Source organism: Lasiosphaeria miniovina (genome assembly GCF_030549165.1).
Source record: "Lasiosphaeria miniovina strain SMH2392-1A chromosome Unknown B0T26scaffold_2, whole genome shotgun sequence".
In the NCBI taxonomy this organism is placed as follows: domain Eukaryota; kingdom Fungi; phylum Ascomycota; class Sordariomycetes; order Sordariales; family Lasiosphaeriaceae; genus Lasiosphaeria; species Lasiosphaeria miniovina.
Window position 1 is genome coordinate 97057 of NW_026848221.1, and position 25424 is coordinate 122480.

Sequence of the window (25424 nt, forward strand, 5' to 3'; positions counted from 1 at the left end):
GCAAAATGGAAAAAGGAACTGAAGAAAGAGAGGGCCCCGAGGTTGTAAAAGAGAAAGAAGGAAAAGAATGAAGAATCCTTATCCCGAATACGTCTTCAGCTTCATGTCTTCCAGAGACGGCTAACTGGTTGAGACCCAACACCCCACAGCTGCAAAGATACTTTCAGTCCAGCTGGAAATGAGAGGGCAGCTTGGAGAGAAGGAAGACTGAGACCGAGACCAGAGGAAGAAATATAAAGTTGCACATGGCGTTCATGTCCGAGCCCTAGTACTGGCAGTCTCCAGACTCTTGGACCTCTCTCCACAATCAAAATTTATATTGCGGGTAGTGGGTTGACTCAAGCTCTTTCCACTGCTGTCGGGAGTATCTAGGTATGCACTCAATTGCCGAATCACTTCCAAACAGGACCTGTTCCAAAAACAAGCAACATGAGGTTGGTAGCGTGTTTTGGTTCAGATGGATCCACGCCACAGGTTTGGAATGCTGAGAAGGTGAAACGCTACCGTGATACTGACTCAATTATCGCCACATCTAATACGGGTTACCCTTGACATGTTTTGCATCTAGACCGATGCGCTGGAATAAACCCGCATGCAACGGAGGCGCGAGACCACGGATCAAATCCAAAACGCCTCTTTGATCCTAGGAAGACATCTTCAATCTAGATGCAATCTACCGGTAGACTTTATACCGGTTGAAGTAGAGCAGCGTATGTACGTTACATAGACAAGTACATATCTTGAGGGACATGGCTAGATGATATTGATGGACAAGGATTACTGCTGGGCTCTATCCCGCTGTGAGACAGAAAGTTTAAGGGATCCCAGACAAAGACGTCACGACCAGGATTTGTTCGAGGACTTTGAGCTCCGTCGCAAGTCTCGATGTTTGACGTCAGTCCAATCAAAGAAAGAGGAAGACATGATTCGGAGACCCTTGGGAGAGCAGCGCCCCTCGATTAATATCAGTGATTTGTGCGAGTTATTCGACAGTTCATCGTTCAAAAAGTGCGTTGGGCCGTGAGGCCTAGCTATTTTCTAATAATTAAGCCTGGCAGAATTTAATACTTGGTCCTTACTATGGCTCGAGAACTGCAATGCAGGTGGGAAGGCCGTGGCAAACTATCGACGAGATGCGATCAGGCCGACGAGATGCGATCAGGCAGACGAAATCTGGCGTCTACCCCCCTAATCCCCGGTGTCTGACCTGGTCCTTCACGAGGCAATTGGACGGACGCTCTGGGGGTTGTGAAAGATATCCAGCGGATCCCACCGCAGCTTCGTGTTCTGCAGCTGGGCCAGGTTGGGGCCCCAGTACTGCTCCTGGCCGTCCGTCAAGGCAGGATCGACGTAGCCGGCGTAGGTGCCAAAGGTGCCGGTTGGGGCGACGGACAGGACTTGGTTGTGGAAGCCGGTCAGGAATTTCTTGGTCTTGTCCGACAGCGGGAAACCGATGCCGTACGACTGATAGAACAGGATCTTGTCGCGGTGGGCGAAGGCCGTGCCGTTCATGGCCACGTCGCCAATGGCACCGCCGGCGGCGTCAAAGATGATGGCCCACAGTAGCGTACCCTTGTCCTGCTTGTCGACCCAGCTGAAGAGCTTCTTGATGCCCTCGCGTGAAATCATGTCCTCGCGCTTGAAACCGATGCTCTTGGAGTAGAACGGGTTGGGCAGGTTAGATAGGTACAGCGCTTCGTTCTCGCCATCGTGGGTAATGGATCCGAGCCAGTCGTTCGCCACGACCTGATTGTCGCTTTTAGGAAGATAAGCGGGGATTCCTGAGGCGTGGTACTCATCGTCGGTGCCGTAAAAGGTGCCAGTGATGATGGCCCCGAGCGGCATCATGATAAACAAGGACCCAAATCTGCGGTCGAGTCCTGGGTTGGATATCAAGTCTTGCCAGGCCGAGTAATATGATGCCATCTCAGCCTGGGTGCCAAAGTTCAACGAGTACGAGTACTGAACGACGTTGGCTGGCTCTGAGTGTGTCCGAACAACGAATTCCGTAATGACTCCGAAGCTTGCGGCTGCTCCTTTCAGGGCCTGGGTTGTTGTCTTTAGGTAAGCAATTCGAACAGGGGGTGCATGGTGAATTAATTAGACAGTTAGCGCATACCCAGAAGAGATCCGAGTTTTTGTTGTCGTTTGCCCTTTGAATCTTTCCATCGGCCGTCACAACCTCGACTTCAATGACATGGTCAAGGCAAGAGCCCCACATGCGCGACATTGGACCCAGCCCTCCCTAATGGTGAAGGCGAGTTAGTGAATCGGTCACGGGGGGGGGGGGGGGGGGGGGGGAAGGGGGGACAGCTGCATCCCGAGCTGACGAGACCAGAGCCTGTATTGATGGATGTTGATGCTTACAATTGTGGCATGCCCGCCTATGCCAACATCGGGACAGACGCCATGGGCAATGGCTCGGCCGCCGGCGCCGTGGAGCCGCTTAGTAACCTCGCCGAGGCGGAAGCCGGCCCCGATAGTTGCCTGCCAGGTGGTCTTGTCCATGTTGAAGTGCTGAAAGTTGACCAGGTCGATGGCGACGGCACCGCTGTCGCCGCCAAGGCCTGCGGTGAGCAAGGAAAGGTCAGTCTGGGGCATGTCTTATAGCAAGGCACCAGGAACACATATCATAGGCACTCTATTCGACCACTCACCGTAGTTCCTGTGTCTGAAATGTCAGCTATCGAGTTGCGGGGAATTGGATGAGCTTGGGAACGTACGCATACGAATGGCCTCCGGACTTGGCTTGGACCTTGACATTGTTGACGGTAGCACATTGGATAATACCCGATATATCTTCGGCTGTCTGGGGCCGCACAACTGCGGCAGGAGTGACGCGGACGTCAAGATTGTAGGGTTTGGTCCAGGATATCTGGTAGAAGGGGTTGGACGGATAGGCTGCGAAGCCGGACCGGCCGTTGCCGACCGTGTCGATGCACTGCTGGAGCGCGCTCGGGTAGTTGCCCATGGTATTGCGAGTAATGATGGAAATGGGACAATTCGGACAATAGGACGCGTCGGGACAATAGGAAGAAGGGGGGGCGCGCGGGGGGAAACAAAAGAGGGAATGGCAAAACGAGTAGAAGACCTAGAAAGAAGGAACCCTGAACAGCGTGGGTAAGGTAGACCAGGCAGCTTAAATGCTGCAAAATGAACGGCAGCTTAAATGCTGCAAAATGAACGAAGGTTGGACAAATAGGACAGGAGGGGCAAGAGCGAAAGGCGGTACTGTCATCGAATCAGTTGTCGACCGGCAAAGCCCACGGCTATTGGCTGCACCTAGGTAAATGATACAATGATACGGCTAGAAAGACGACCCCAGGGTTGAGGTCGCGAGCACGCACACTGGTCACTGGCAACCATTGTGACACATGAAGCAGCACTAAAGCGGCAAGCGTCCAACTTAAGCAAGCCACGGCGTCCTCGACATGAGCTGATGCGACGTTTGCCGAGGATCTCCTCCTTAGTACCTCGAGTATTTCGCTCTCAGCGCACCTAATCCCCGTCCGCGCTGGAGAGCGAGGATTGGGCACGGGGAAAAGGGCAAACACACATACTCATGGGCGTACAAGCTTGATGTGGTTGGGGCCTCAACCTGGAATGGTTTGTTCTTGTTTGGCCGGGCGGGCGGCTACCTGTGGGTCAGGTGCGTTTGCCCCAATATTTTACGGACAACAACAGACGGAATCGGTGGAGGTACACTAGCTCTAGAAAACCTTCCATCAGTGCAGCAATCTTGTTGGCTGCCTGGGCACTCCAGCAAGATGACTTCAGCGCAGCATCCGCCACACTGGCAGCCAGTGACCGTCGCCCATCCGACCCCTCCACGGCCGGTGGTTCCTTGGCACGCCAGGTTTTTGGCAGCTCTTCGACCCAAGGTGGCGAAACGGGCCAACATGGCCGCACCAATTACCGTCATTGCAACAGCCCAGGGGGTCGAAAAATAGAAGACAGCGAATTACAGGCCGCGCAGTGACGGATGGGCACGAAAAGAGCCCAAAACAGGGCTCCTATTGGCCGGCTCACATACGCCCTACAGTATGGCGCATTTCTATTGTTGGCCCGTGCGTTGCCCCTCTCCTGACGCCCCTCCCTCCAGGCTCCAGCAACACTGTTCGCTAGGTGTTTGCCGTACAGAATAGGGGCAAGGTATAGAATTGTTTCACAATAAGGTAAATCACCTACAGATATTACTAACAATTCGTAACTTGCATAACGGCTCTATTAATGCCTATTTATATACGCTGTCGAAGTGGTGACTATCTAATTAGTACAGGAGTAGTTAGGTAGGTATCTAATTACAACTTCGCACATGAAAATATAGCAGTGAGCACTGAGCAATGAGCTGAAAGTTATGTCACAGTTCATGATTAATTAGGAGTCTATAATCACGGCAAAGAAAGAGAAATGATGGGAAGTCCCTCAAAGACAAGGCTGGGTTGTGGTCTGGTTAATGCCGAAAATTCTCCACTTCACCAAATCTGAGAATGTTGCCTCGGTACCTAATTACATATGCCGCAACAATAGTTTTTCTGGGACTATTGTCTTCGCATGAATAGCTTGGACCTGGGCGGTGTCATATTACCGCTTTCCAAAAGGTTGGACGATACTAGCGGTGAAGAGAGAAAATACGTCTAGCTAACCTAAGTAACTACGATTACTCATAGCTAAATTGTTAGGACGATTTTCATCTTCCCATTCATTTATTAGATAGCTAGCTCCAGCTTATAATATCCGAGCAGCCATTCTCATCCTAACGTAAACACCGAATTCGTCCCGTGGAACACTTTCATGTAGCAAGTAGCTAGCAAGTAGCAAAATATGCGACGAAGAGTGTTGAACCCTGAACTTGACATCTATCTACCCAGGTAGGTATTCAGTAACCCCGATAATTCTTCGTCTGAGCTCTTAGATTTACCACACTCCCTCGATAAGGTCCTCCGGTTCGGGGTCGAATACGTTATCAACATGTACCGGGGAGGCTCAATGGGGAGGCTCAAGTGAAGCCCTGGTGTTGAGACGGCCTCTCGCATATTCCCCACTGTGTTCTTGTCGCGGCACAAATATTCCAACCCTCGTTCCCTTCTAACCTCTTGCTTTGTATCTCGTCACTCACCTCCAGCCGACCGGAACCGTATCTCTACGCTGCAGTCATTTTACACCTCGTATCATTACTATCGAGTATACCCTACCCGTCAGCGAATAAGCCTGCTTTCAGATTTCTTCTTTTACCACTGCTACCGAAGCTCAGCTACCAACCTTGCTTTTTCTCGTCATTCTCTCGCAGTGGCCGGAATCATGCGTTGTGCTTCCATCGTTCTACTTAGCTTGGCTGCCATTGCTACCGCGATCACAGTCCCTGCTACCAATTCCGTGATCACGACTCCTACCTCTGTTGCCGCAGATCCGCCGTCTATCCTCGCCCCTGCCAACGTCACTGCCCAAGCGGAAGACGTAGTCTGCTGCGTTCCCGCTTGTACCCTTTGCCCGGGGCCCTGTCCTTGCGATGGCAATATCTTGGTGAGTTGTGCTCTGTGGTGAATCGAAGAAGGGGAGCATCACATTTGTTTCTCGTCTTTTCTAATTACGCACACTCCCAGCACTGCCCAAATCCTGCCGTGCTAACCGACTTTCCCACTTCATAGTACTCGGTCTGCTGCGCCACGTCCAAGTAAACGGTCGCATGCTAAATGAGCTATAGAGACCAGCGTCGATGCGATGCGGCCGATCCATTTGATTTCCTACGAGTAAGTACAACAGCACGGGGAGGGAAAATTGGATGGGTATTCAGCAAATAAGCTTGATAACTCTTGGTGGAATGCTGGGATGTTGGTTTGAAATGATGGCAGCGAGTGCGGTCGAGATCCGGAAATCTCTAGATAGCAAATACCTGGTCGGGTATATTACCTAGGTACCTAGGCACTTGGCAAATACCTTACCTGCGATCGTCAAGGCCCTTTTGCGCAGCTTGTCAGTGTACAAATACTTTGTGCCCCTGAACAGTCATATCTCATGGCGCTTGTCGTATCCAGTAATCTCTTATGCAGTAGACTCGACTCTTGGATTAATAGTTCTAAATCAGAGGCTATGTCAGGGGGCCAAAATTCTGACATGCCTAAGAGGATTCCTCGTTGGTGACATTTTCCAAGTTTCTCATCACGAAATGGCCACCTCTCAAGAATTATAAATTAGACGTCCTCTCTCACCTCCGAAACTCTCACTGCATATTTCCCGACACTTCCCATAATATTTTACCTACAACTCCACAAAATATCTCGCGTGCTGGCGACTACAAGGGCAAAATACCGGGGTTTTCTATCAAATCGGAGTTACCTTGCTTCTTGATCTCCACCGCCAGAATAACCAACACGTTCCATAGCTCGCCATGTTTCGCAACACATGGCCATTATTCTGCTTCTTGCTCTCTGCATTAATCTTGCCCATGGCGGCTGTTGCGAGTCTCTACGAGATTGTTGTTTTACCATTCCCTCGACGTAGCCCCTCGTCCACCGCCGTTGTTTGCGCTCCGATGGCTACATCTGATTCTATTTTGACTCCGGGTTTATATCACATACACTCGGAAAGCCATTGTTGCGTGCCGGGATGCACCCTCTGCAGCACTGTGTTATGTAATAGCACACACTCTAACTGTGCGTCTAATAGAGCTGTGAGTACTCCATATTCACTTTAGTCATCGATGGACGAGACATTTGCTTTCTTTACCCTCAGTCTGCACCTGAAGAGGTACTAATATGCGAGTGGCAACCTGATATAGTACAAAGGCTGCTGCACCATTGCGATTGGAGTTGACAAGGACAGCAACCTTGTGTGCCGTCGAACGGAACTGGCGCAGCTGCCACTTTTCTCACAAACGAGCAGATCCTAAGGACTACTGGCTTTTAAACCAGCAATGACTTTTCACTCCTCCCCTTTGTCAAGTCCTTCGCAATGAATAGAGAATGGAATGTGTGTGTATGTGTGTGTCTGTGTGTGTGTGTGTGTGAGAGAGAGAGAGAGAGAGAGAGAGAGAGAGAGAGAGAGAGAGAGCGGCCAAGTGCTACCAAAGTAAAGCAGGTGTTTGTGTTTGGTAGGGCAATTATCGAATCTCCTTAGCCTGATACATTTAACTAGTTTACCGGTCGGCTTGAACGACTAAGTAACCACTATTATTGTATCTAAACCGAGAAGAACAACCGAAAGAAGGGAAGAATCTAAGGGAATTTATTTTGGACGCAGGTGGGATAAAGCATTTTGACTAAAAGGTGTAGCCATAGTTGAGCAAACTGACAAAAACCCTATGACCAAGCCCATTGCAAATAGTACCGAGGAGACAGATAAACAAAAGAAATGTTCAGAGGCGTCATATCATCCCCCAACCCGACGTAGAAGTTGCCTGTATGTCTATAACTCATACCCAAGTGTTCCTGAATACCCGAGTGTTCTTACCAGACTATAATAAGACTTGAAGGAATGTGTCTGCTCCCAAGAGACACGGGGGTGACTTGGAAGCCCCGTGAAAAAAGAAATATCGAAACCGCCAAAGTTGATGTGATAACAAGCCACTGCTCAGGCCCAGCGCCAGGCCCCAGGAACATCCAAAACAGTCACAACGGGTTCTATTTTCGCGTATTGCATCTTCTCGTCCAACAAAGGCATGATAATCACGTCCTCCTTATCCGACTCTAGCTCCTCGAGCTCCGAGCATGAGTCCCGCGACGACAGGTCGGGCTCGGGGCTCGAGTCTCGGACGTTGATGAGGACGTCGTGGTCGCTGTCAACATCATCGTCGTCGCCGCCGATGTCCTCAGTCTGCTCGGCTCCAATCTCAACGCCGTTTGCATCCTGGCCAAACTTGAGGGTGCCGAGGTCGCTGAAGAGGTCGTACTCGTACTCATCGGCGTCTTCGGCCTCGAGCTCGTGGTCGTGGGCTGCCTCGTCGTACATGGCACGCATGGCCAGCATCTTGTCGCGCGACCGCGGCACCGCGTCGAAGGGGAACGGTGCAGGCTTGGCGATCAGCAGTGGCGTGTAGTCATTCCAGTGCACGGGAACCTCGCCCCCCGTCCGCGCGTCGCGCTTCTTGCGCACGTCAAACGCCCACGCCATGCCGCCCATGGTCAGGAACAAATCCTGCTCCACCACCGGAATGCCCTGGCACGTCCGCCGCCCGAACCCGAACTGAGAGAAGCCGTTGAGGTTGGGGTACTGCGTCAAGGGCTCCCGGAAGGTCGGGAACGATGGGTCCAGCCACCGCCGCGGGTTGAAGTTCTCGGCGTCTGGGTACATTTGCTCGTCACGCGTGATGCCCCTGGTTCGAATTCCAACAATTAGTTAGCATCGATGGGGCATAGAGACCATAAGGTAGAGAAACGAAGACGAGATGACCGAAAACATACCATTCAAGTGCGTGTATAGTGGCACCGGCCGGGATGAAATATCCGTTATAGATGTCGTCTTTCTCGATGGCGTGGGGGATGCCAGTCGGCACGGGCGGCCTCCACCGGATGACCTCCTTGACGACGGCCCGCAGAGTGGGTAGCTGCTCCCTGTCCTCCCACTCGGGGCACCGGCCGTCGAGCGCAGTGTCGATCTCTTCCTGCAGCTTCCGTTGCCACTCGGGGTAGTGGCACATGGCCAGGAGGTAGCTCTGGATGGGGCTACCGATGGTCAGGGCGCCGGCGATGGCCATGAGCCCGACGACGTGCATGGCCTCGTCTGTCTCGCCCCACTTGGCCCGCTCCTTCTCGTCGGTGCTCTGCTTGCTCTCGAGAAAGGTGCGGATGAAGCTGGGCTCGGCGCGCTGGCCGGCCATGCGGTGCCCGACAAAATCCACGTTCGCGCGGAACAGGCGGTCCTCGAGCTCGTGACGTGCGCGCTCCTTCTGCTTCCACGGACTGAGGCACGCTGGCAAGTGTCTTAGAAAGGCCACAATGTTTGGCAGCGCCCCTGACGGGCTGATGGTCTCGAGCAACCCAAAGGTCGTGTGCCGCAACATGTGCGCAGGGTGTGTCGTGCCCCAACTGAGTCGCGACACGGTGCGGCTCGTGAACTGCTCGATCCACTCGACGTATTTGCTCGGGTCACGCCACATCAGACACAGAAAGCGATTCCTCTCGCGCTTTGGGTACGAGTGTAGAGACGACAAGGCACTGGCATGCATTAGATGACTGCATAGCTTTCGTTGGCGCTTCCATGTTTCTGTCGTCCAGTGATGCCTTGTCAGCGATGCGCGTCGCAGTTCTGCGTCGTTCGAGGGAAAACTGGGTGTGAAAAGCAAGAGGGTAAACAGGAATCTAGACATACCTGTCCGTCCGAGGAGGGCGAGATAGTCGCCGCTGGTTCGGTTGTCCGGGAGGTTGGGGATCATGGGCCGGTCCGAGTAGATGATGGCTCTCTTGGAGAGGAGATCGTGGGCAATCATCTCGGACGAGATCCATACGTGGACGGCGCCGAATATCTTTGTCTGGTAGATGGGCCCGTATGTCTTGCTCCAGTCGTAGAACTTCAGCCAGGATGCTTTGGATGGGATATCATGGACGCGGCCGACAAATGGCAAGTCTATATTCATTTAGATTTAGCTACCGACCCGTCGTCGAGGCAGGCGTTTCACTGCCAGAGACTCCGGCGGCGCGTGGCTGCGTAAAGCAAAGACTTACTCCATGGCCCAGGAAGTGGTTGTATGCCGGGAGGTAACCTCTTCCTGTTCACACATCGATTCACTGCAACGAGGGCGACTCCTACGATAACGAGGAGGTAGAGAGGGAAACCCATCACAACGATAGTCCAAGACAGTCTCAACATGGAAGGAAACAGACAGAGAATGCCGCCGAGAGTAAGGACTGATGGTTGCTGAGAGAGATAGAGAAGAAATCACGGACTCCTACACGTCATGCAAGAGGCGAGAGGAGGGGAGTCATATGTTCGAGCCCGGCCGGCCTGTGCGGACTTGGATGATGACTTGCAAGATTTGACGGCCCCTCTTGGCCCTGCATGCTCTCCCTGGCCGGTGGATCTCTAGATGCACAGCCATTGGGGCCAAGGGGCAGAACAACAAAGCAAAGCATTGGTGGTCGAGATCACTGTTCTGAGCGTACATTGAGTGGCGGCAAGGTTGCAAGACTGCAGGACAAGCTTCAAAGTTCTCGGCCTGGCCAACCTGGAATGACGGCCTGACGGTAAAAAAAAACAAGCCTGCCAGCTTGCCAGCCTGCCAGCCCTGTTTACATTCCAGCCGGTAGCCGGGAAACAAATCCCGAGGAGGCTTCCGCACACCCATGTTGCATCCGGCCCGATGACAGGAGGCGAAAACAACGCGGCCGCCAGCTGATCAGGGGACCTTGGCTGCCGCGCGCAAGAGCATGGGTAGGGGGGGCCCCACACGTTGAATGGCGACGCAAGTGTCTGTGGTCAACAAGACGTTGGCTCCAGGGAAGCTCGCGTTTGTTATAACTTCGGGGCTAGGGCGTCAATAATAAACATCAATATCCGTCACATGGCCCAGTTTGATCAGATCACAGTCCTGCCAAATGCAACATTTTGCGTCCGATTAAACAGGCCATTTCTGGTCAGGTAACTTCTCATCACCATATAATTGCGTCCACTCTGGGTCATCGAAGAGATCTTCCCATTGTGGTCCAGCAACGGCCGGTAGGCTGCAATCGACTAACAAGGCGTGCATCCGCGCCGAGAAGCACATTTGGTCAGTGAAGGCTACGGTGCCAAGTTTCTCCTACAATTTCATGTGCTAGCTGGGAAGCAAACACTAGCGCGAAGCGATTTGCTGCTGGCGCGAACTCTGTCGGGCTAAGGACTGACTTCCCCAGACTCGAACCTTGGTTAGTTTTTTAAGGACGTTGACAAGAAGAAGACAAAATTGGCCCGATATTGCACCGGTATCGCTATTTTGCCTTCGGATTGGTCAAGAATTAACATTTTTTAGACGATTTGCCGACTGGGCGACGAGAATTTGGGCTTGCGGGCCCTCGGGGAAAAGGGGTCCCGGTGGCACACAGCCAGCTAAGCCGTTGTTGAGCCGTAGCAATTGGCGGCCCATGGACTGCGATTTTGGGTTTTACCCGACCTAGGATTTCCGTGGTATCCGGCCCCCCAATGCTTTCCGTGCATGTTTGGAAAGCTGTTGGAAAACTGTCATTAGTATCCATGCAAGATTCCAAGGTCCTGTTGACTGTGAGTTAGAGAAATACCACTCGCAGTGACATCACAAAGAGAAGCGAAGCAAGTTGCCAATATAGACAGCATTTGACTACGGTATTTAAAACTCTGGACTCTGAGTTGAGCCGTAAGAGCCGGGAATGGTCCCATAGGCTGGATGCGGATGAGACACCATATCTCGTGGGATAAGCTCATCAACAGTGTGATCCTCGGACAGTGACCAACCGGTAATAAGCCGTAGAAATAATTCCAAGACGCTTCCCACCGTAAAGTTGCCAGAACGATGTAACGGACATGCTTTCTTAACGGTCTCTCAACTTCGTCGTAGCATCCCTCGCAAGGGCCGAGGACCGAACAATCCCCATGCAAGTCAGTGGCTGGTACGGACATCGTTCTGCCACAAAAAAAACGGGCATACATAGTAGAGTTTACATGCTATATAACGTCAGTATAACCGAATTCTGCATATTTCGCACGTTTTGCAGAGAAATTGTGGGCCGAAGCTTACCGATCGACCGGATTCAACCCTAAAAGCCGCATTCCGTTGCCTAGCACGACGTGCGCAGCATCGTACAGTGCCATACGAGCCTTCATCAACTCCCGTTCGCTCCCGACTACTTGGAGGTGGTCGTAGCTGCTACTTAGCGCATGCGTCATCTTGAACAAGTAAGTGAGCACAGTGGTGGGCTCAAGCGTCTTCACCGTGGTCTGAACCGTGTCAGGCCACTGGAGGAGTAGGCGGACAATGTTGACAGCATGGGGCTCGGAAAGCAGCGTCAAATCCGCGTCGGCGAGATCCTCGTCAGTGAGATCCGCCCGGCGCCTGATGGAAGTGACACGGGCATGCGCATATTGTAAGTACGGCCCAGTATCGCCTTCGAACGAGGTCATGGCGTCCATGTTGAATGTGTAGTTGTTATTCCTGAGAGGCGTTAGAATGACTTTTGCGGGGTGTAGGAACGATGGCTGACAGAAACGTGTATTAACCTCTTTCCAGTCATATCCTGAGCCATGACGCTGCTAATACCAAGGATATCGGCAGTTCCTTCGGGGTCCGCGACTTGGGAGTACTTGTTCTCGTTCTTCTTCATGGTCTCGTGCATCTTGTCGGCAACGTCTCTCAGGATGTCATCGAGGAACTTGACCGTACCCCTCCGAGTGCTCATTCCTTGAACTAGGCCGAAGTTGACGTGCTGGCACTTCTCTGCAATTTCCTTGTGTCCAAGCAGCTCAATGATCTTAAAGAGTTGCTTTAGATGTAGATCTTGAGCTGACGCCACAACGTAAATCATCTTGTCGAAGTTGTACTTTTCGTGCCGCGCAAGAAGCTCGCTGATGTCCCGCGTCAAGTACAATGCTGTACCATCCTTCTTCCTGACAATCGGCTTTTCCAAGCGCTTGCCTTCTTTCCCGGGAACCAGTGCGGTGAAGTCGACGAGCATGGCGCCCTTGTCCTCTTTGCAGATACCCTTCTCCTCCATCTCTTTCCCAATTTTCTCCATGGAGTTCTCGCTTACCCGGCTCTCGCCACTGTATTCGTCAAAATTGATGTTGAGACGCGCATAGGTTTGCTTGTACCGGGTGATGCTGAGGTCTCGAAACCGCTTCCATTGAGCCAGAGCAGCTTCGTCCTTCTCTGTCATCTTCTTAAAATACCGACGGGCCTGCTCATCCAGACTATTGGCCTCTAGTTCCGCGACGTCCTCTCCGGCCAGCTTCCGCTTCTCGGTTTCCTCCTTCTCGGCCGTCATCTCCGAGTTGATCCGAACGTAAAGATGAAACAGATGGTTGATGGGGTCTGCCTTCAGCGCCTCCTCGTCGCCGTATTTCTCAAAAGCTAAAGCCAAGAGGCCATACTGCTTCCCCCAATCTCCCAGATAGTTTATACGGGTGACGTCCCACCCCGCTCCTTCGTAGACGTTTGCGATGAAACCGCCAATGATTGTACTCCGCAGGTGACCGGCGTGGAAGGGCTTCGCGATGTTGGGAGAGGAAAACTCGACGATTATTCGCTTTTTGCCCTTGCTGGGATCTTTGGGGTCCCTCAGACCGAGGCTCGCGTTGCGCCCGTAGTCAGCACCCAACTGGCGCACCAAGGGGATTACAGCCTTGACAAGCGGGGTGCCCTTGACGTAGAAGCTCAGAAAGTAATTGATCACAACCGGCTTGTCAAAAAAGGGATCGTTCTCGGGGAACTGCCAGGGAGAAATTGTCAGAGGCAGTAGCAATACCGTTGCGGACCACGGTAGCGCGTACCTTTTCGGCCCACTCTTTTGCCAGCTCGTCGGGCTTCTTGCCCTTGATTCTGAGCGACGGAGCAGCCAAGACCAGGTCGCCTTTATCGAGACTTAGAGTCCATGACAGATTCGGATAGATGATCTTGGTGTCGACGCCGGTGATATCGCCAAGCACGTTGGCGAGATGTCCGCGGTAGAGATCGAATGGGTTGATGGCGGGGAAGGTATTCGGGTACTTCTCGGCGATGGAATCGACGGTCATGCCCGCAACCATTGTCGCCAGCCTGTCGATAGCACCGTGGGTACTCATGGCTGCGAATCTGCGAGTTTGGTGGGAAAATAAGGTGCGAAAGGTGCGATCAAGAACGGCGCGGCCGGGCGAGGATACGAAAATGGGCGTTGGGGTGTGGTTGTTGACGTGGTGGGGCACAGAGGTGCACAAAAGACTTCGAGTTCTGGAAAAAGTTCGAGAGGAAAAAGCTGCGCGGAGAAGAGAAGTGGAGGCGGCGGTCTGGGTACAGACAATCATGAAAAGGCGCGCAACAAGACAATCCTACTCAAGTCTTTCCTAAGCTTTGGCGGCCTGCATTGAAGGGCAATGGATGCCATCAAGTGCACTGCTGGTGACTCAGAATTCTGCCCAACCAAAAATTTGGCGGACTTCAGAAGGCGCTGACCTGACCGACTGGAGACGGAAACGGGGCTAGACCCACCTCTCTAGACGCCCAGCCAATCAGAGGCCAAGATTGAGTGGGCATGGGTCGGCGCATTTGGCGGGAGGGAAAAAGGCAAACTCACAGCACCCTCCCCCTAACAGCCATTTCGACCACGGTATAAGATCTGTAACTTCAACAAACATCAATCTATGTGCGCCTCGACGAGACGCAGCATCACTTATCCGTCCAGTTCGGTTCATTTTCATGCTGAAAGACATGGAAACGAAAATGCTAGGTTAAAATACGGATTCGTCATTTAAGATGGGAAAACAAAAGGCCGAAAAAAGACATTCATTGTGCTGTACGGATACTGCGTAGGCGTGCCAGGATCGTCCGCCAGTAGAAAATTTGAAGTGCAAGGGAAAAAGGGATAAGAATTTCAGGATATCCTAAATCCGAACTATTCGAGCAAAATAACTAACGCCTTATACTCCCCGCTTAACGCCAATCATCAGCATTTTCTCAAAAATGCATCAGAAAGAATATTCTTCGACATGCAATTGGATGCCCTGTGCACCAGTTCCCTTGTGCACTGCTCTCTCGTCAGACAAGCTAGCAACGAAATTCCTGACCCTCGAGACCAGTGACGGGCCGCCACAGACCACAACGCTGGTCTCTCCCCCTGCCGCCTCAACAGGCCCGCGGATGAACGCCTCTACGTCGGCTCTTGCAGACGTGTGGTGGACATGAGAATCGGCACTAGCGGTGCTCAGTCTTCTCCGGGGACTCGATGTGGCCGAATTCTCTATATCAACAGACGAGTCTCCTGTCGTCTTCTCGTTCATTTCCTTGCCAAAGTTGCTACCCGACGAGGAAGCCGACGGGCGGTCAGCTGCCGTGGCGCTCGTAGCGTTTGGTTTGACGATGAAGGGAGACACGCTGCGAGTGACTGCAACGTGCACGCGAAGTTCGATACCAATATCTTTAGCGCGATCAATGAGCTCGTGAAGGCGAGTGACGTAGAAATCGATTTCCTCTCCTTGCTTTGCCGTAAGGAGGAAGTCAATGCGCTTGGTGCAGTTTGTCTGTTTTGTGTGCAGCACACTTTCCAGAATCGGGAGCGTGAAGGATGCGCCCGTCGAGGCGGAGATGAGGATTATGGCCTCGTAAATATCCCACCGCGGGGGGACGCCATATGGTCCCGAAACAAAAGCTGTCAAGCTTTCCTTCCTTCCCGCCGCCTGTGCCTTGGCAGCAAACGTGTGAAGCCGACGGGAAAATCCCCCATGCTTGCGCACCACGAGCTGAATGCTATTGCAGATGCATGTTTCCGGCAACTGATGCGCGCAAGCAATTGTGTACGGGTGTGCTTCTGCCAGCCCCACTCTGGGCATCCAAAGGTAGAGATGCTGACCCGCTCGCCATTTGAAGTGGACGTCCTTGATGGTCACGACCGTGATCGACTCTCCAACTGCTCTAACCTGAGCATGGTGCCCAATTCGTTGACCCCCCTTACAATTCGCCTTATTTGGGAAGAACTTGATGTTCTGCCACACAAGCAAGACGATCCGGCACACGCGGTCGAAGGAAAGGGCAGCGATGGCAAACCAGATATTGTACTGGGCGTACACGGGAACGTGGACATAGAGGAGCCAAAGGAACAGAGCGGCGCTGATGATGTGCTGAAGCAGGAAAAACTCATAGGACAGACGACGGATTGGGACCAGGGACGAGATCAAGGACCATAGTAGAACGCCCCAAGCGCCGAGTCCGTATTTGACCATGGGCATCATTTTCATCTCATATTCCACAAAGTCGGCAAGGACCCATTCGGTATAAAAGTGCCAGCCGTGGACGGTTGCAGTGACGAACATGGTGCGCGCGACCCATCGATGAAGCCAGTTGAGGCGCTCGTGGCTGGTGCCTGCGATGAATCCCAATATGCTGCACTTGGAAGCAAGCAGGTATAAAAGCGGCACCTGCATAACGGTAACCCATGCATTACGGAACCCGATCCTCTCCCAGAAGAAGGCATCCTTGACAATGGCGCCAGCCGTCATCATGTATATGATAACAGCCCAGTAGATAAGGAGTCCCAAAACACGCCCCAAGGATGGAGGAGTCAGCCATGAAAGGCCTCTCACTGGGATGTATAGCTGCGGGTAGCTGGCCTCGCGAACAACTGCCGTCAGAGTGGCCCAAGTCGCTAGAAATGGGTTGCTGGGTTTCGTCGGACACTCGACCGAGTTCGCGGCGCATCTTCGTAACCTAGAAAAATCTCCAATATTAGATCCAATCCAAGCGCGGCAGCCAAAATCTGTGCGAACATTTGGAGTAACTGGGACTAACCGTCTTTCCGACTTGTAGAAGTGGACAGCGCGACAGGCAGCAAAAAGGCTCATGACACCGGCAATGATATACCAAAAGTCGCGGGCCAAAGCCATGTTTACGTCCTGGAACATGTCTGTCCCCATGGACATACCACCCATGTCCATGTCCATCTTAAGTCAATAAACTGTCGAATGGCTGGAAGCTTATCGGTCCCTGGGCGATAGGAGGTTCGTCGTTGATCGTCGGAGTCGGTTGATGGGAGACTGTGTTGGGAGGGATGTGTCGCGATTCAAGCGCACCACCTCGTACACGAGCTCTCGAGGTGATCGGTGGTCAAAGCTGGCAAGTCTTGAACTTCAAATCCTGATGCAAAGGCGTATAACGGCGAAGGACATATTTTGGCCAACGCGGGAACGAAGACGCGGATGTTGGTGATGCAAGAAGGGACCCGGCGCACAGCTTTGCTCCTCTGTGGGGTATGTTAGCTTGACTTTGGCTCACACACATAACCTGGAATTTGGCTGGGGCTGGCACCTTAAAGGTATCTGGGATAGGGAGGAACGTCACGTCCCAGCGTCACGGGCCCTTGGCGCTTCCGGAGGATTGTCTCTCGTTTTCACCTTTCCAGATACCTAAGGTGCCTATGCATGTATGTATACTGCCGGGCCGTGACAAATTCGAGCAATAGCGGGTAAAAAACTGCAGAGTAACCGTGGGGGGATGGAAATCGGAGCGAGCAACTTTCTTTGCCACGAGGCTAAAGGGAGCGTCGACAGCAAGCAGGGCTTGGCAGCATTGCACGCCACGGGAAACGATCAGCCGTGAGCAATCCGTGTCACCCGGTCAGCGCCATTGCAATTGCCTCTCTCGACTCCTTGAGATGCCCGTGACCGGTGAGCCGCTGCCCGATTCCGATTCTGCAACGCTGAAACCCAGCATGTCGAAACTCGGGAGTCGTGCCCGTAGGGAGCGAGATAGAGCAAGTTTTGTGATTGGCGTGCGTCGTGCTGATGTTCCAGGCGGCGGACGCTAGCAAGCCACAATTTGCTCAAACCCCCTCGCAAATCCAGTCCATACCTAATGCGGGATGGCGTGCCGCGAACGAAGGCCTGTCACCACCTTTTACAGACATGGCGCGGCAATTGCTGCAGGCGCCACCAACGAGGGGCAGCGTTGCCCCTCCATCTACGCATTTCTAGGTGACGCTGATGGAGCTCAATACATGCGTTCGTTGCAACATTGACCCTCATCCCTGGCAACGAACGGCGCTTTGTTGAACAAAAGTTCCATTCAAGTTGTCTGCTAAAGCCTCTTCTAAAACTTGTATTTTGGGGCCTCTGTCTCGGTTCTTTTCCCAAATTGGGCGCATCCGAGAGACCCGGAAGGTCCAAGCCCACGGGCTTCCATTCCCAGCTCCTAAACAGGCGGAAACCTGGAAAGAGACAACAACACGAGACAGAAAAGGCAGGGAGAGGCTCTGGGGAGCGATTGGCGATCTTTAGTTCATCCCTAATAGCATCTCTGTAGCATGACAAGCAGTGTCAGGTATATGGATGTCGAAGAAGACTGGCTATGGAGAGCAAAGACACAGATCCATTGTTTGTTTGCCTTGCTAACCCCCTCTCCGATTATACGGCTCCGAGCTACCAATGACTTCCATCAATACTGCTGCATGTTCCGGGTATCGGCCGCAGGGCCGGCAAGTGCCCCCCAAACGGGCGAATGTGAGTTTGAGTCAATGCGTAGTACTGTAGAGTACTACTGTGCCTTGACGACCTTGGGTTAGGTACCTCGTGCCTTTGGCGTCTCAATGGGAGAGTGGGAATCCACCCCATCCACGCTTGTTGCTCCTCCATCTTCACCCTGCCCCAGGTCGGCCGAGCTCCGGCAGCAACCATGACAGCCCTTGGGACCTTGGGACCAAGAAGTCTGACACAACTCCACTCGTTCTGCAAGCCACCCTGTCTACCTGGCACCTTAGCCACCAGACGCAGGTGTTGCCCGCTAACACTTCGTTGTCTCTGGGCCATTCCTTGTCCATGTGCCTGCCTCTCCCCCATATCTCCCGGCTTGGCATGCGCCATATGTAATACCCAACTCCCCAAGCTCTGCCCTCAAGCTCCATCTCTGCCATTGACTCTTCCTTGTCTCATTTATTAAAGATTCGGCCCTCCCTGTTCGTGACGCGCCGTCTCCCGTGCTTCTCAACACTGCATCTGTGTCATCTCTAGCTTCCTCTTCCACTAGACACCTCGATTTCACGCACCATCTCACACAATGGCACCTCTCCGTTCTCTGGTCGCAGCCGGCCTCCTATTCTTGTCGGCCGCGAATGCACATTTCCTTCTCCTCTCTCCGCCTTCTATCGAGGGTTCGTCTATCGACGAGGACAAGGAAGGCAATGCGCCTTGCGGCGCCGATCTGCCCGACCTCTCTGCCAACTCTACGACGGACTTCCATGTCGGCGGCGACCAGGTCGCCCTGCAACTAGGCCACCCGCAAGCCAATTGGCTGATACGCGGCACGCTCGACGCAAAGGCCAGCAGCAACTGGACACAGCTCTTCCCAATTGTTACCCAGAGCGGCCTAGGCAACTTTTGTGAGCTTTCTGTCGCTGCGCCCAAGGAATGGGTTGGTCAGAAGGGTATCATTGGTGTCGCCTGCAATGGCCCGGACGGCATTTTGTACCAGGTTTGTGGAATCCTTACTTGTCCACACATACATCAAAAATACGCCGCGACTATTGCACAAGACATGGCGTGGCAAACTGCATGCTGCAGGCATACTGCACGTCGTGTTTGAGTACTTTGACAGAAACTGACAATCTGGCAGTGTGCGGTAGTCAACTTCGTCTCTGGCACCAGCTCGTCACAGGCGAGCTCCTGCACCAACGGGAGTTCCGTCACCGCCAGCTTCTCATCCGACTCAAAACTCTCCGCACTTGTTGGCAACCCTAGCAATACCTCCAGCAGCGCTCCGAGTAGTACCAGCCGTAACGCTTCGCCATCTCCTGTTCGGAGTCAGTTCCCACTCGGGAGCCTTCTTTTGGGCGCTGTTATGGTGTTGGTAGGAGCCACCTTACTATGATAGTAGATGGTTGATGTTTCTGGGATTTGCTTGTACGTTTCTGCACTTGATACGCTGGAGTTTGGATTAGGGTTGCCTAATTGCCTCTTTCTTTACCTTCCATTACCTGGGACAGGATATATTTGCTGCTGCTTTCTGGAAAAGATGCTGGCTGGGGGCACCTGGGGGATTATTTTATTCGAGAATCACGCAGAGTTAAAAAAAAAAAAAAAAAAAAAAAAAAAGGGCCTTTGTCAATTCTTATTTCTGAAGCGCGAGCCGCTGTTTTCTGGTTCAGCTGACCATATTCCCCAATCTTGAAGTATTTTCCAAAGTGAATTAGCAAAGGAACTTGAAGTGACAAGTTGCGCGACTACGCACTTTCGGGTAATTTGTACACATAGATGTGTGCTAAATAACTTTGGGCCGTCAGACAAAAAAACTGCGGGAAGGTTCAAGGAACATCGTGCCCACTAGAAATTTGGTAGCACAGGAATAATGTCTCTGTTTCCGTTGGCGAATGCTAGGAAAAATCACGGCTAGCATCACAAGGTGGGAAGTCAAATGACCGAACGTTAGGAACCACCTCAAACTAAGGCCTATAATTAATACCAACTTCAAACCAGCCACGATGGCACGAGTTTGCAGATGGGAAATTCCGCAGGCTCCAGAAATACCCCTTTCATTATTTCCAAATATCTTTTAAGGGTGACTGGAGGAGGTTGAACAGGCACAAATAGTTTTTTCCTTACAAAGTCCACAAAAACAAGCCAATCTCAATTGACGGAAGTGGTGCCAATAGGCTGTCATCCTCTTTAACTCCACCCAAGTCATGAAACAGTAAAACCACTTGTCAGGAGACGGTGCAAGCTACCTCGAGCCGCAGTGAGTGCAGTCATCGCTACAGTAACTACATTCCAGGTTCTTACTTAGTGGCACTTGACATGGAATTAGATTGCTTGGCTCGAAGCAGTGGTTCTCTGCTTGCCGCAAGTAGTACTTGCCTCTTGAATTCAATGACGTCTAATCAGGCGAGTATTTGTCCAAGTCTCAGAAGGAAGGCGCGAGTTTATGCCTGACGACTATGAGCGGATGTATTCTAGGAAGGAGCAAGTTGCTTGTGGTGCTTGCCTAGCTTTTGATTGTGTCAACTTGAAATTGCCCACCAACTGCGGTTCCACCTCCATTGTGCATCTTCCTTGTCACCGTTATCCTGCTTTGCGTCTCCTGTCTCCTGATCAAATCTTGCATTTGACGACATCAAGCCCTACCAGATCGATGAAAGATACTTCGGCGCCGTTGCAGACCTCAAGTTCCAGAATGTCCCCGACCATCTCCTTCCGCAGCGCCGTGCTGCTTGCTGCTGCTACAGTGTCTGCTGGTTTCGTCGGCGCTGAGAGCTCCACGCCGACCACCAAGACCACGACCGTTACCGTCCCGGCCAAATCTTTCACGTCCTTTGTCGAGGTTACTCCGAAAATTGTGGACGTTATGACGGTGGCGCTCTCGACTGTGACGGTGTTTAGAAACGAGCCTGTTGAGTCCAGTTCTGCCGACACTACTGTCACATACACCGCCGACACCACAGGCGGTAACTCTTCCAGCACTTTCTCTACTGCGCTTGTGACGAACGTGAGCCTTGGCACCAACTCGACAAGTGCCTGGTCGTCTACCAGCCCTAACAATTTGACTTGGACCACGTCTTCGGGGTCGACCCCAAGCACAACCGATACAACAAGTGTCCCATCTCCAGACTCCACCTCTGAAGCAACGGCCACCAGCTCAAAGAACGCGGCAGCTATTGAAACGGGCTCAGCATTCAGTCGGTAAGTCTTTTACTCTGCTATCCCTTTCTTCTCCCATGATTTTGCGACATTGAACAGCTAGGCAACAAGTTTAATTAATTAACTTTGTGCCCCAGGAGTGCCAAGGCAATTGCTGTCGGTTTCCTTCTCGCTCTTGCTCTTTGAGCTTCCTCCGCGACAAGACAAACACGTTCATTTCGGGAACTTCCTTTTGAGGTGGTCCAGGGTCACAAAACCAAACGGGGGCTGGCTCAATACTTGTGGTTGGAATTAAAACAAGCTCGACAGGCTAATGCGGATGGGGTTTGATTGCAACGGTATTTCTTTTCGTTGGAGTTTCCACAACATATTGCTAGGCGCTGGGAAGCAGAAATACCCGCTCAGAGAATGTCGAGAAATGTGTGCAGCCTGTTAACTATTATCCGATCAATAGATCACATTATTTACAACTGATGTTTGGGGATCGCATAGTGGAACATCACACCGTCTGGAGTTTCGGTCTCTGATCTCCGGTTGATGATAGACCTTTACCAAAGACGCCTGCCATTAACATATAACAAGGGGGTGCAATTGCCAGCTGTTCACGCCAAGGAATGGTAAATAGAGCAGCTTAAACTCAACTTTGGTCAATTACTGGAAAGTCTCACGCTTATCAAGCAGCTCTATTTAGTCTCCGGCACGACAAAAATAACCTCAATGGCGCAAATTATCCCTCCTTATCTGGTATGTAATTATTTGTGTCACCTTGACAGTATAATTTCCCCGCTCCAAACATGTGGCTAATAACCTTGCTGCGCCATTTACATAGTGGGCGCAGAGCCAATGAAACCGGGGAGGATAGTGAGGACCGACAGATCTGTTCCTTTCTGCATGGGGAGGGCCTTCGGGAAACGGGAGGCGGTGCATCCGGGTGCAGCACCCCTCATGCACGGTCGCTAACAAGCCCAAGTTGGCTGCCTCATGTCCAGTTGTTTGTTGCCGCGAGGCCTAAGTGACGATAGACGCCTCTGAAGAAGCAGCTTTCCCGAGCTGAGCAGACATGGTAATCGATGAGGCGTGCTGGAATTAGTAAGATCTAATTCGGGATTAACGTTCATGATATGCGAGTTAGCCATGATAAGCGAGTTGGCCACCTTAACGAGATTTGGTGGGGCACAAGCAAAAAGATGTTAGTAAATTGTTAGTGATCTTATCAATTTCTTATCGCATTTGACTGCGCACGCTACCCGGTCTCGTTAAGGTGGCCAACTTGCTTATCATGGCTAACTCGCTTATCAAATACGTTATCGTGGATAATTATGTGATGTGACAAAAGGGCGTGGAAAGTAGGTAACGCTAGTGACTGAGAGGGGGGAAACTGCATGTTTTTATCTTCGGGCGAGTGGCCCTTAATAATTCAACTGACCCCCTTTGGTCTGTTAGCATAATTAGGTAGGTAGGGGCACGAATTCAACGAGCTTCTAGGTTGGTATGCGGCTGTTCTTAAGATCTGAGCAGTGCAAGGTACGAATACAGGTAAGGTCATTACGAAGTTCGCCTCCCAGCCAATAAGGACTCGAGAAAAAGTTCCCTCCCAGAAATATCTTGGCATTACTAATCCGTCCCTGTCAGCGCACAACGCGCCGATGGACATGGACGCATTCGCCAGTCAACATTTATCCACCTTCGCCTCTTCACCGGAACCTCGTCCACTCAACGTCAGGAAAAGGTTCCAAAATCTAACCCATTGCATTCCCGAGGGTAAACCGCGGCGATGAAGTTTGCAGTACTGGCTCCTCGGCCCCAAGACCCAAACGCGTCGATGGCGGAACAGGAACAGGACCAGGTCCCGGCGCCCAGCAAATCTGATTGGCTCAGAATGCGCCCCAAGATCGAGCAACTGTATGTTGGCGAGCGTCGAAGCCTGCGCACCATCATGCGCTCCATGGAGAAGCTGGGCTTCAAGGCAACGTAAGGACACCCTCACACATAACACCATTTGGCCCCCGATAAATCTATAGCTTGGTTGCCTTGGGCGCCTACCTATCCGACCCCAATTAGTATCTCTCAGTCTTGCTCAAATAACCCTCCTTACCTTGGTTGCTCACAAACCCAGTGAACAGATGTACAAGAAGCGCTTTTTCAAGTGGGGCTTCCAGAAAAATATCAGACGGAAGAAGCCAAGGGACGACTGCTGGAGCAAACCGGAAGGTTGCGACTCGGAAACTACCCTTGACGGAGAGCTTTGCTCATCGAGCCACCATGACACCACAGTCCTCTTAATCCTAACCACCGTGCGCACATGGAGCGTGGCCTTCTTTGAGTCGATGCGGCTCGATGGCCGCAAGGTGCCTGCCTACCTGCCCGAGTGTGCGAACCGAGTCAAGGACGTTAGCTTTGACTTCAAGCTGGTCATCGACCTGCTGGACAGGCGCCGCGGGCACATGGCCGGAAGGATGGCTCGCCATGCCTTCTTGTTCATCGAGAACTTGCTAGTGCTCGATGCACCCGCCCTGATATGGAACCTTCTCGAGATGATGCACACCCTGGTGACACTACGCCAGACGCAACTCTTTCACATGTTGCTGGCCCATCTCATTGCGCTGGTCGATGGCCGTATGCCTGCCTCTCATCCGCTCCCCGGATTTCTGCGCGCTATACGCCAGATCGCCGAGAGCTCTGTCGGCGGTGCCCGAGATGGCCGTGCCAACAGCGCAATGCCACTCCAGTTTTTGCTACAGCGCGCATGGGTCCTCAACGCCGAACTCGTCTTCGGCAATTTCGAACCGCGCCTGCTGCCATTATATTTTTCGCTACTGTGGGATAGCTCGTCGATCGGACCGCCGGAAAATATTGTTAGCTTTATAGATTATTGTGGGAGCAAGATCGAGGCGTTTTTGGCGGATATATCGACTGCTGCAATGGTGGCCGCGGTTGCCGACGAGGCCTTCGGTGTTGATGGCGGTGACGACGGGAGTGCGGTGCTGGGGCGCTTGCTTGGACCACGGACCGATGCGTCGCCACCGCGTGACTTTGCTATGCTGCGCACCAGCAGCATTGCCGCCCTGCGTAAGCACGGTGACTTGTATCTTGCTGATGGGGCCGGTTTTCCAAACGGGGCCGACACTTCTAACATCCTGTCTATGATTGCTGCCCTGGTGAAAGCCAAGGTTATAGACGGATGGTCTGCGGCCATGGATGCCTTACCGAATAATGCCGCCGCCACCTCCAGCACTAAAACAACACCAGTCGTGTCACGCCTCCAGGCAGGCCACCTAGCCAGCGTGATCAGGAGCCTCGTCAACCTGGACCTCAGCGGCGGCTTCCGCAGCAAGACCGACATCGTATCAGAACCCTCTTCTGGTGACGTCGTGGACATGATGCAGGCGGTTGTGGCGCTCCGTGAATACTCACAGGGTGAAACGGATCCGCAGCTTGTACGCGACCTATGGCTACTTCAGGATACCCTTGTCGCGGCCGGTGAAAAGGATGAAGCCCGACTGGTTGGCCAGGACGCATATCGCCGCCTAGAGAAGTACCTGGAGGCTATCCCTACCGACCATGTTCAATTCACTTGACAGGCTGAGCGGCCAATTCATCCTGGGCTACCCTGGAAGGGCACGTTTTGAGGTCAGACTTCGAGAATATCTGGTACTTGAACAGGCGTTGATTCAATCTCTCCTTATTTCATCCTAACACTGTACAGAATAACACATCCATTAACGAAATAGAATCGGAGCGTTCCCTTTGTGTTACCTGGTCCACCTAATAGGTAGTATGCGGTGTAGTAGACTGTCTCATAATCAACTACCGTATATCTCAAGTTACGCTGAAGACCCTTCCGTAAACACAACCCAATTATACCAGTTAACCTCGCCACCGTCCAAGTGCATATTTCGACCATTTGAGGAACCATCCATGTCAGGATTGGAAACACATCAGTGGAGTTGTCACCCTCGGCCCACAGCCAAGCGCCAAGATTCGGAACCATGGGATGGTCGTCTGACCACCAATCCTTGATACCTGACTGAAATGCGTCACTATTAATAGCTGCTTGCCCCGTGGAAAGTTTGTTGGGATCGCTCGCCGTGGCGCCGGGCTCAGTTGCGTTTGATCTAATCATCAATGGGTCAGCGCGTTTTGAGCCTCCTAGACTGTCATAATATAGTGTGTTA

General features: G+C 52.4%; 9 protein-coding genes across 9 annotated transcripts; 3 read left to right on the forward strand and 6 right to left on the reverse strand.

Annotated features, from left to right (window-relative positions):
• Positions 1-1119: 1119 nt before the first annotated feature.
• Positions 1120-3302, reverse strand: B0T26DRAFT_101342 (uncharacterized protein). The gene is made up of 5 exons (XM_060433235.1): positions 2724-3302; positions 2658-2665; positions 2368-2567; positions 2120-2245; positions 1120-2046 (listed from the first exon to the last, which is right to left on the reverse strand). Exons 1-5 carry the CDS (start codon positions 2969-2971, stop codon positions 1216-1218), a joined length of 1413 nt encoding a protein of 470 aa, XP_060299572.1. The 5' UTR covers positions 2972-3302; the 3' UTR covers positions 1120-1215.
• A 323-nt stretch (positions 3303-3625) lies between these two features.
• B0T26DRAFT_691493 (uncharacterized protein) lies at positions 3626-4050 on the reverse strand. Its single transcript, XM_060441135.1, has one exon. The coding sequence runs from the start codon at positions 3920-3922 to the stop codon at positions 3635-3637; it is 288 nt and encodes a 95-aa protein (XP_060299573.1). The 5' UTR covers positions 3923-4050; the 3' UTR covers positions 3626-3634.
• A 1272-nt stretch (positions 4051-5322) lies between these two features.
• B0T26DRAFT_671485 (uncharacterized protein) lies at positions 5323-6798 on the reverse strand (the record flags this gene model as incomplete). The annotated part of the gene is made up of 9 exons (XM_060439333.1): positions 5323-5535; positions 5596-5744; positions 5943-5970; positions 6210-6223; positions 6263-6292; positions 6337-6382; positions 6486-6536; positions 6579-6615; positions 6782-6798. 9 exons carry the CDS (start codon positions 6796-6798, stop codon positions 5323-5325), a joined length of 585 nt encoding a protein of 194 aa, XP_060299574.1.
• Positions 6799-7569: 771 nt separating this feature from the next.
• B0T26DRAFT_747134 (cytochrome P450) lies at positions 7570-9571 on the reverse strand (the record flags this gene model as incomplete). The annotated part of the gene is made up of 3 exons (XM_060444800.1): positions 7570-8311; positions 8400-9201; positions 9307-9571. The coding sequence occupies 3 exons, from the start codon at positions 9569-9571 to the stop codon at positions 7570-7572; spliced, it is 1809 nt and encodes a 602-aa protein (XP_060299575.1).
• Positions 9572-11239: 1668 nt separating this feature from the next.
• B0T26DRAFT_691500 (uncharacterized protein) lies at positions 11240-14074 on the reverse strand. The gene is made up of 4 exons (XM_060441136.1): positions 13432-14074; positions 12163-13370; positions 11684-12097; positions 11240-11610 (listed from the first exon to the last, which is right to left on the reverse strand). Exons 1-4 carry the CDS (start codon positions 13939-13941, stop codon positions 11604-11606), a joined length of 2139 nt encoding a protein of 712 aa, XP_060299576.1. The 5' UTR covers positions 13942-14074; the 3' UTR covers positions 11240-11603.
• A 527-nt stretch (positions 14075-14601) lies between these two features.
• B0T26DRAFT_638370 (uncharacterized protein) lies at positions 14602-16557 on the reverse strand (the record flags this gene model as incomplete). Its single annotated transcript, XM_060437026.1, has 2 exons — positions 14602-16336; positions 16418-16557. 2 exons carry the CDS (start codon positions 16555-16557, stop codon positions 14602-14604), a joined length of 1875 nt encoding a protein of 624 aa, XP_060299577.1.
• A 2119-nt stretch (positions 16558-18676) lies between these two features.
• Positions 18677-19486, forward strand: B0T26DRAFT_737679 (uncharacterized protein; the record flags this gene model as incomplete). Its single annotated transcript, XM_060443481.1, has 2 exons — positions 18677-19090; positions 19232-19486. The coding sequence occupies 2 exons, from the start codon at positions 18677-18679 to the stop codon at positions 19484-19486; spliced, it is 669 nt and encodes a 222-aa protein (XP_060299578.1).
• A 1299-nt stretch (positions 19487-20785) lies between these two features.
• On the forward strand, positions 20786-21435 carry B0T26DRAFT_671490 (uncharacterized protein; the record flags this gene model as incomplete). Its single annotated transcript, XM_060439334.1, has 2 exons — positions 20786-21291; positions 21387-21435. 2 exons carry the CDS (start codon positions 20786-20788, stop codon positions 21433-21435), a joined length of 555 nt encoding a protein of 184 aa, XP_060299579.1.
• Positions 21436-22575: 1140 nt separating this feature from the next.
• Positions 22576-25077, forward strand: B0T26DRAFT_691513 (uncharacterized protein). Its single transcript, XM_060441137.1, has 2 exons — positions 22576-23220; positions 23366-25077. Exons 1-2 carry the CDS (start codon positions 23024-23026, stop codon positions 24825-24827), a joined length of 1659 nt encoding a protein of 552 aa, XP_060299580.1. The 5' UTR covers positions 22576-23023; the 3' UTR covers positions 24828-25077.
• The last annotated feature ends 347 nt before the right edge of the window (positions 25078-25424 follow it).

What these genes read in the sequence shown, in the direction of transcription:
- B0T26DRAFT_691500 (XM_060441136.1), bottom strand. Translation starts at nt 13,941, where the DNA reads ATGATTGTCTGTACCCAGACCGCCGCCTCCACTTCTCTTCTCCGCGCA. An exon ending in CAAAAGAGTGGGCCGAAAAG is followed by an intron (nt 13,371 to 13,431) that starts GTACGCGCTACC and finishes TCTCCCTGGCAG; the next exon opens with TTCCCCGAGAACGATCCCTT. An exon ending in CAGGATATGACTGGAAAGAG is followed by an intron (nt 12,098 to 12,162) that starts GTTAATACACGT and finishes AACGCCTCTCAG; the next exon opens with GAATAACAACTACACATTCA.
- B0T26DRAFT_691493 (XM_060441135.1), bottom strand. Translation starts at nt 3,922, where the DNA reads ATGACGGTAATTGGTGCGGCCATGTTGGCCCGTTTCGCCACCTTGGGT.
- B0T26DRAFT_691513 (XM_060441137.1), top strand. Translation starts at nt 23,024, where the DNA reads ATGAAGTTTGCAGTACTGGCTCCTCGGCCCCAAGACCCAAACGCGTCG. An exon ending in AAGCTGGGCTTCAAGGCAAC is followed by an intron (nt 23,221 to 23,365) that starts GTAAGGACACCC and finishes TCACAAACCCAG; the next exon opens with TGAACAGATGTACAAGAAGC.
- B0T26DRAFT_101342 (XM_060433235.1), bottom strand. Translation starts at nt 2,971, where the DNA reads ATGGGCAACTACCCGAGCGCGCTCCAGCAGTGCATCGACACGGTCGGC. An exon ending in TAGGCGGGCATGCCACAATT is followed by an intron (nt 2,246 to 2,367) that starts GTAAGCATCAAC and finishes CTTCACCATTAG; the next exon opens with GGAGGGCTGGGTCCAATGTC. An exon ending in AAAACTCGGATCTCTTCTGG is followed by an intron (nt 2,047 to 2,119) that starts GTATGCGCTAAC and finishes ACAACAACCCAG; the next exon opens with GCCCTGAAAGGAGCAGCCGC.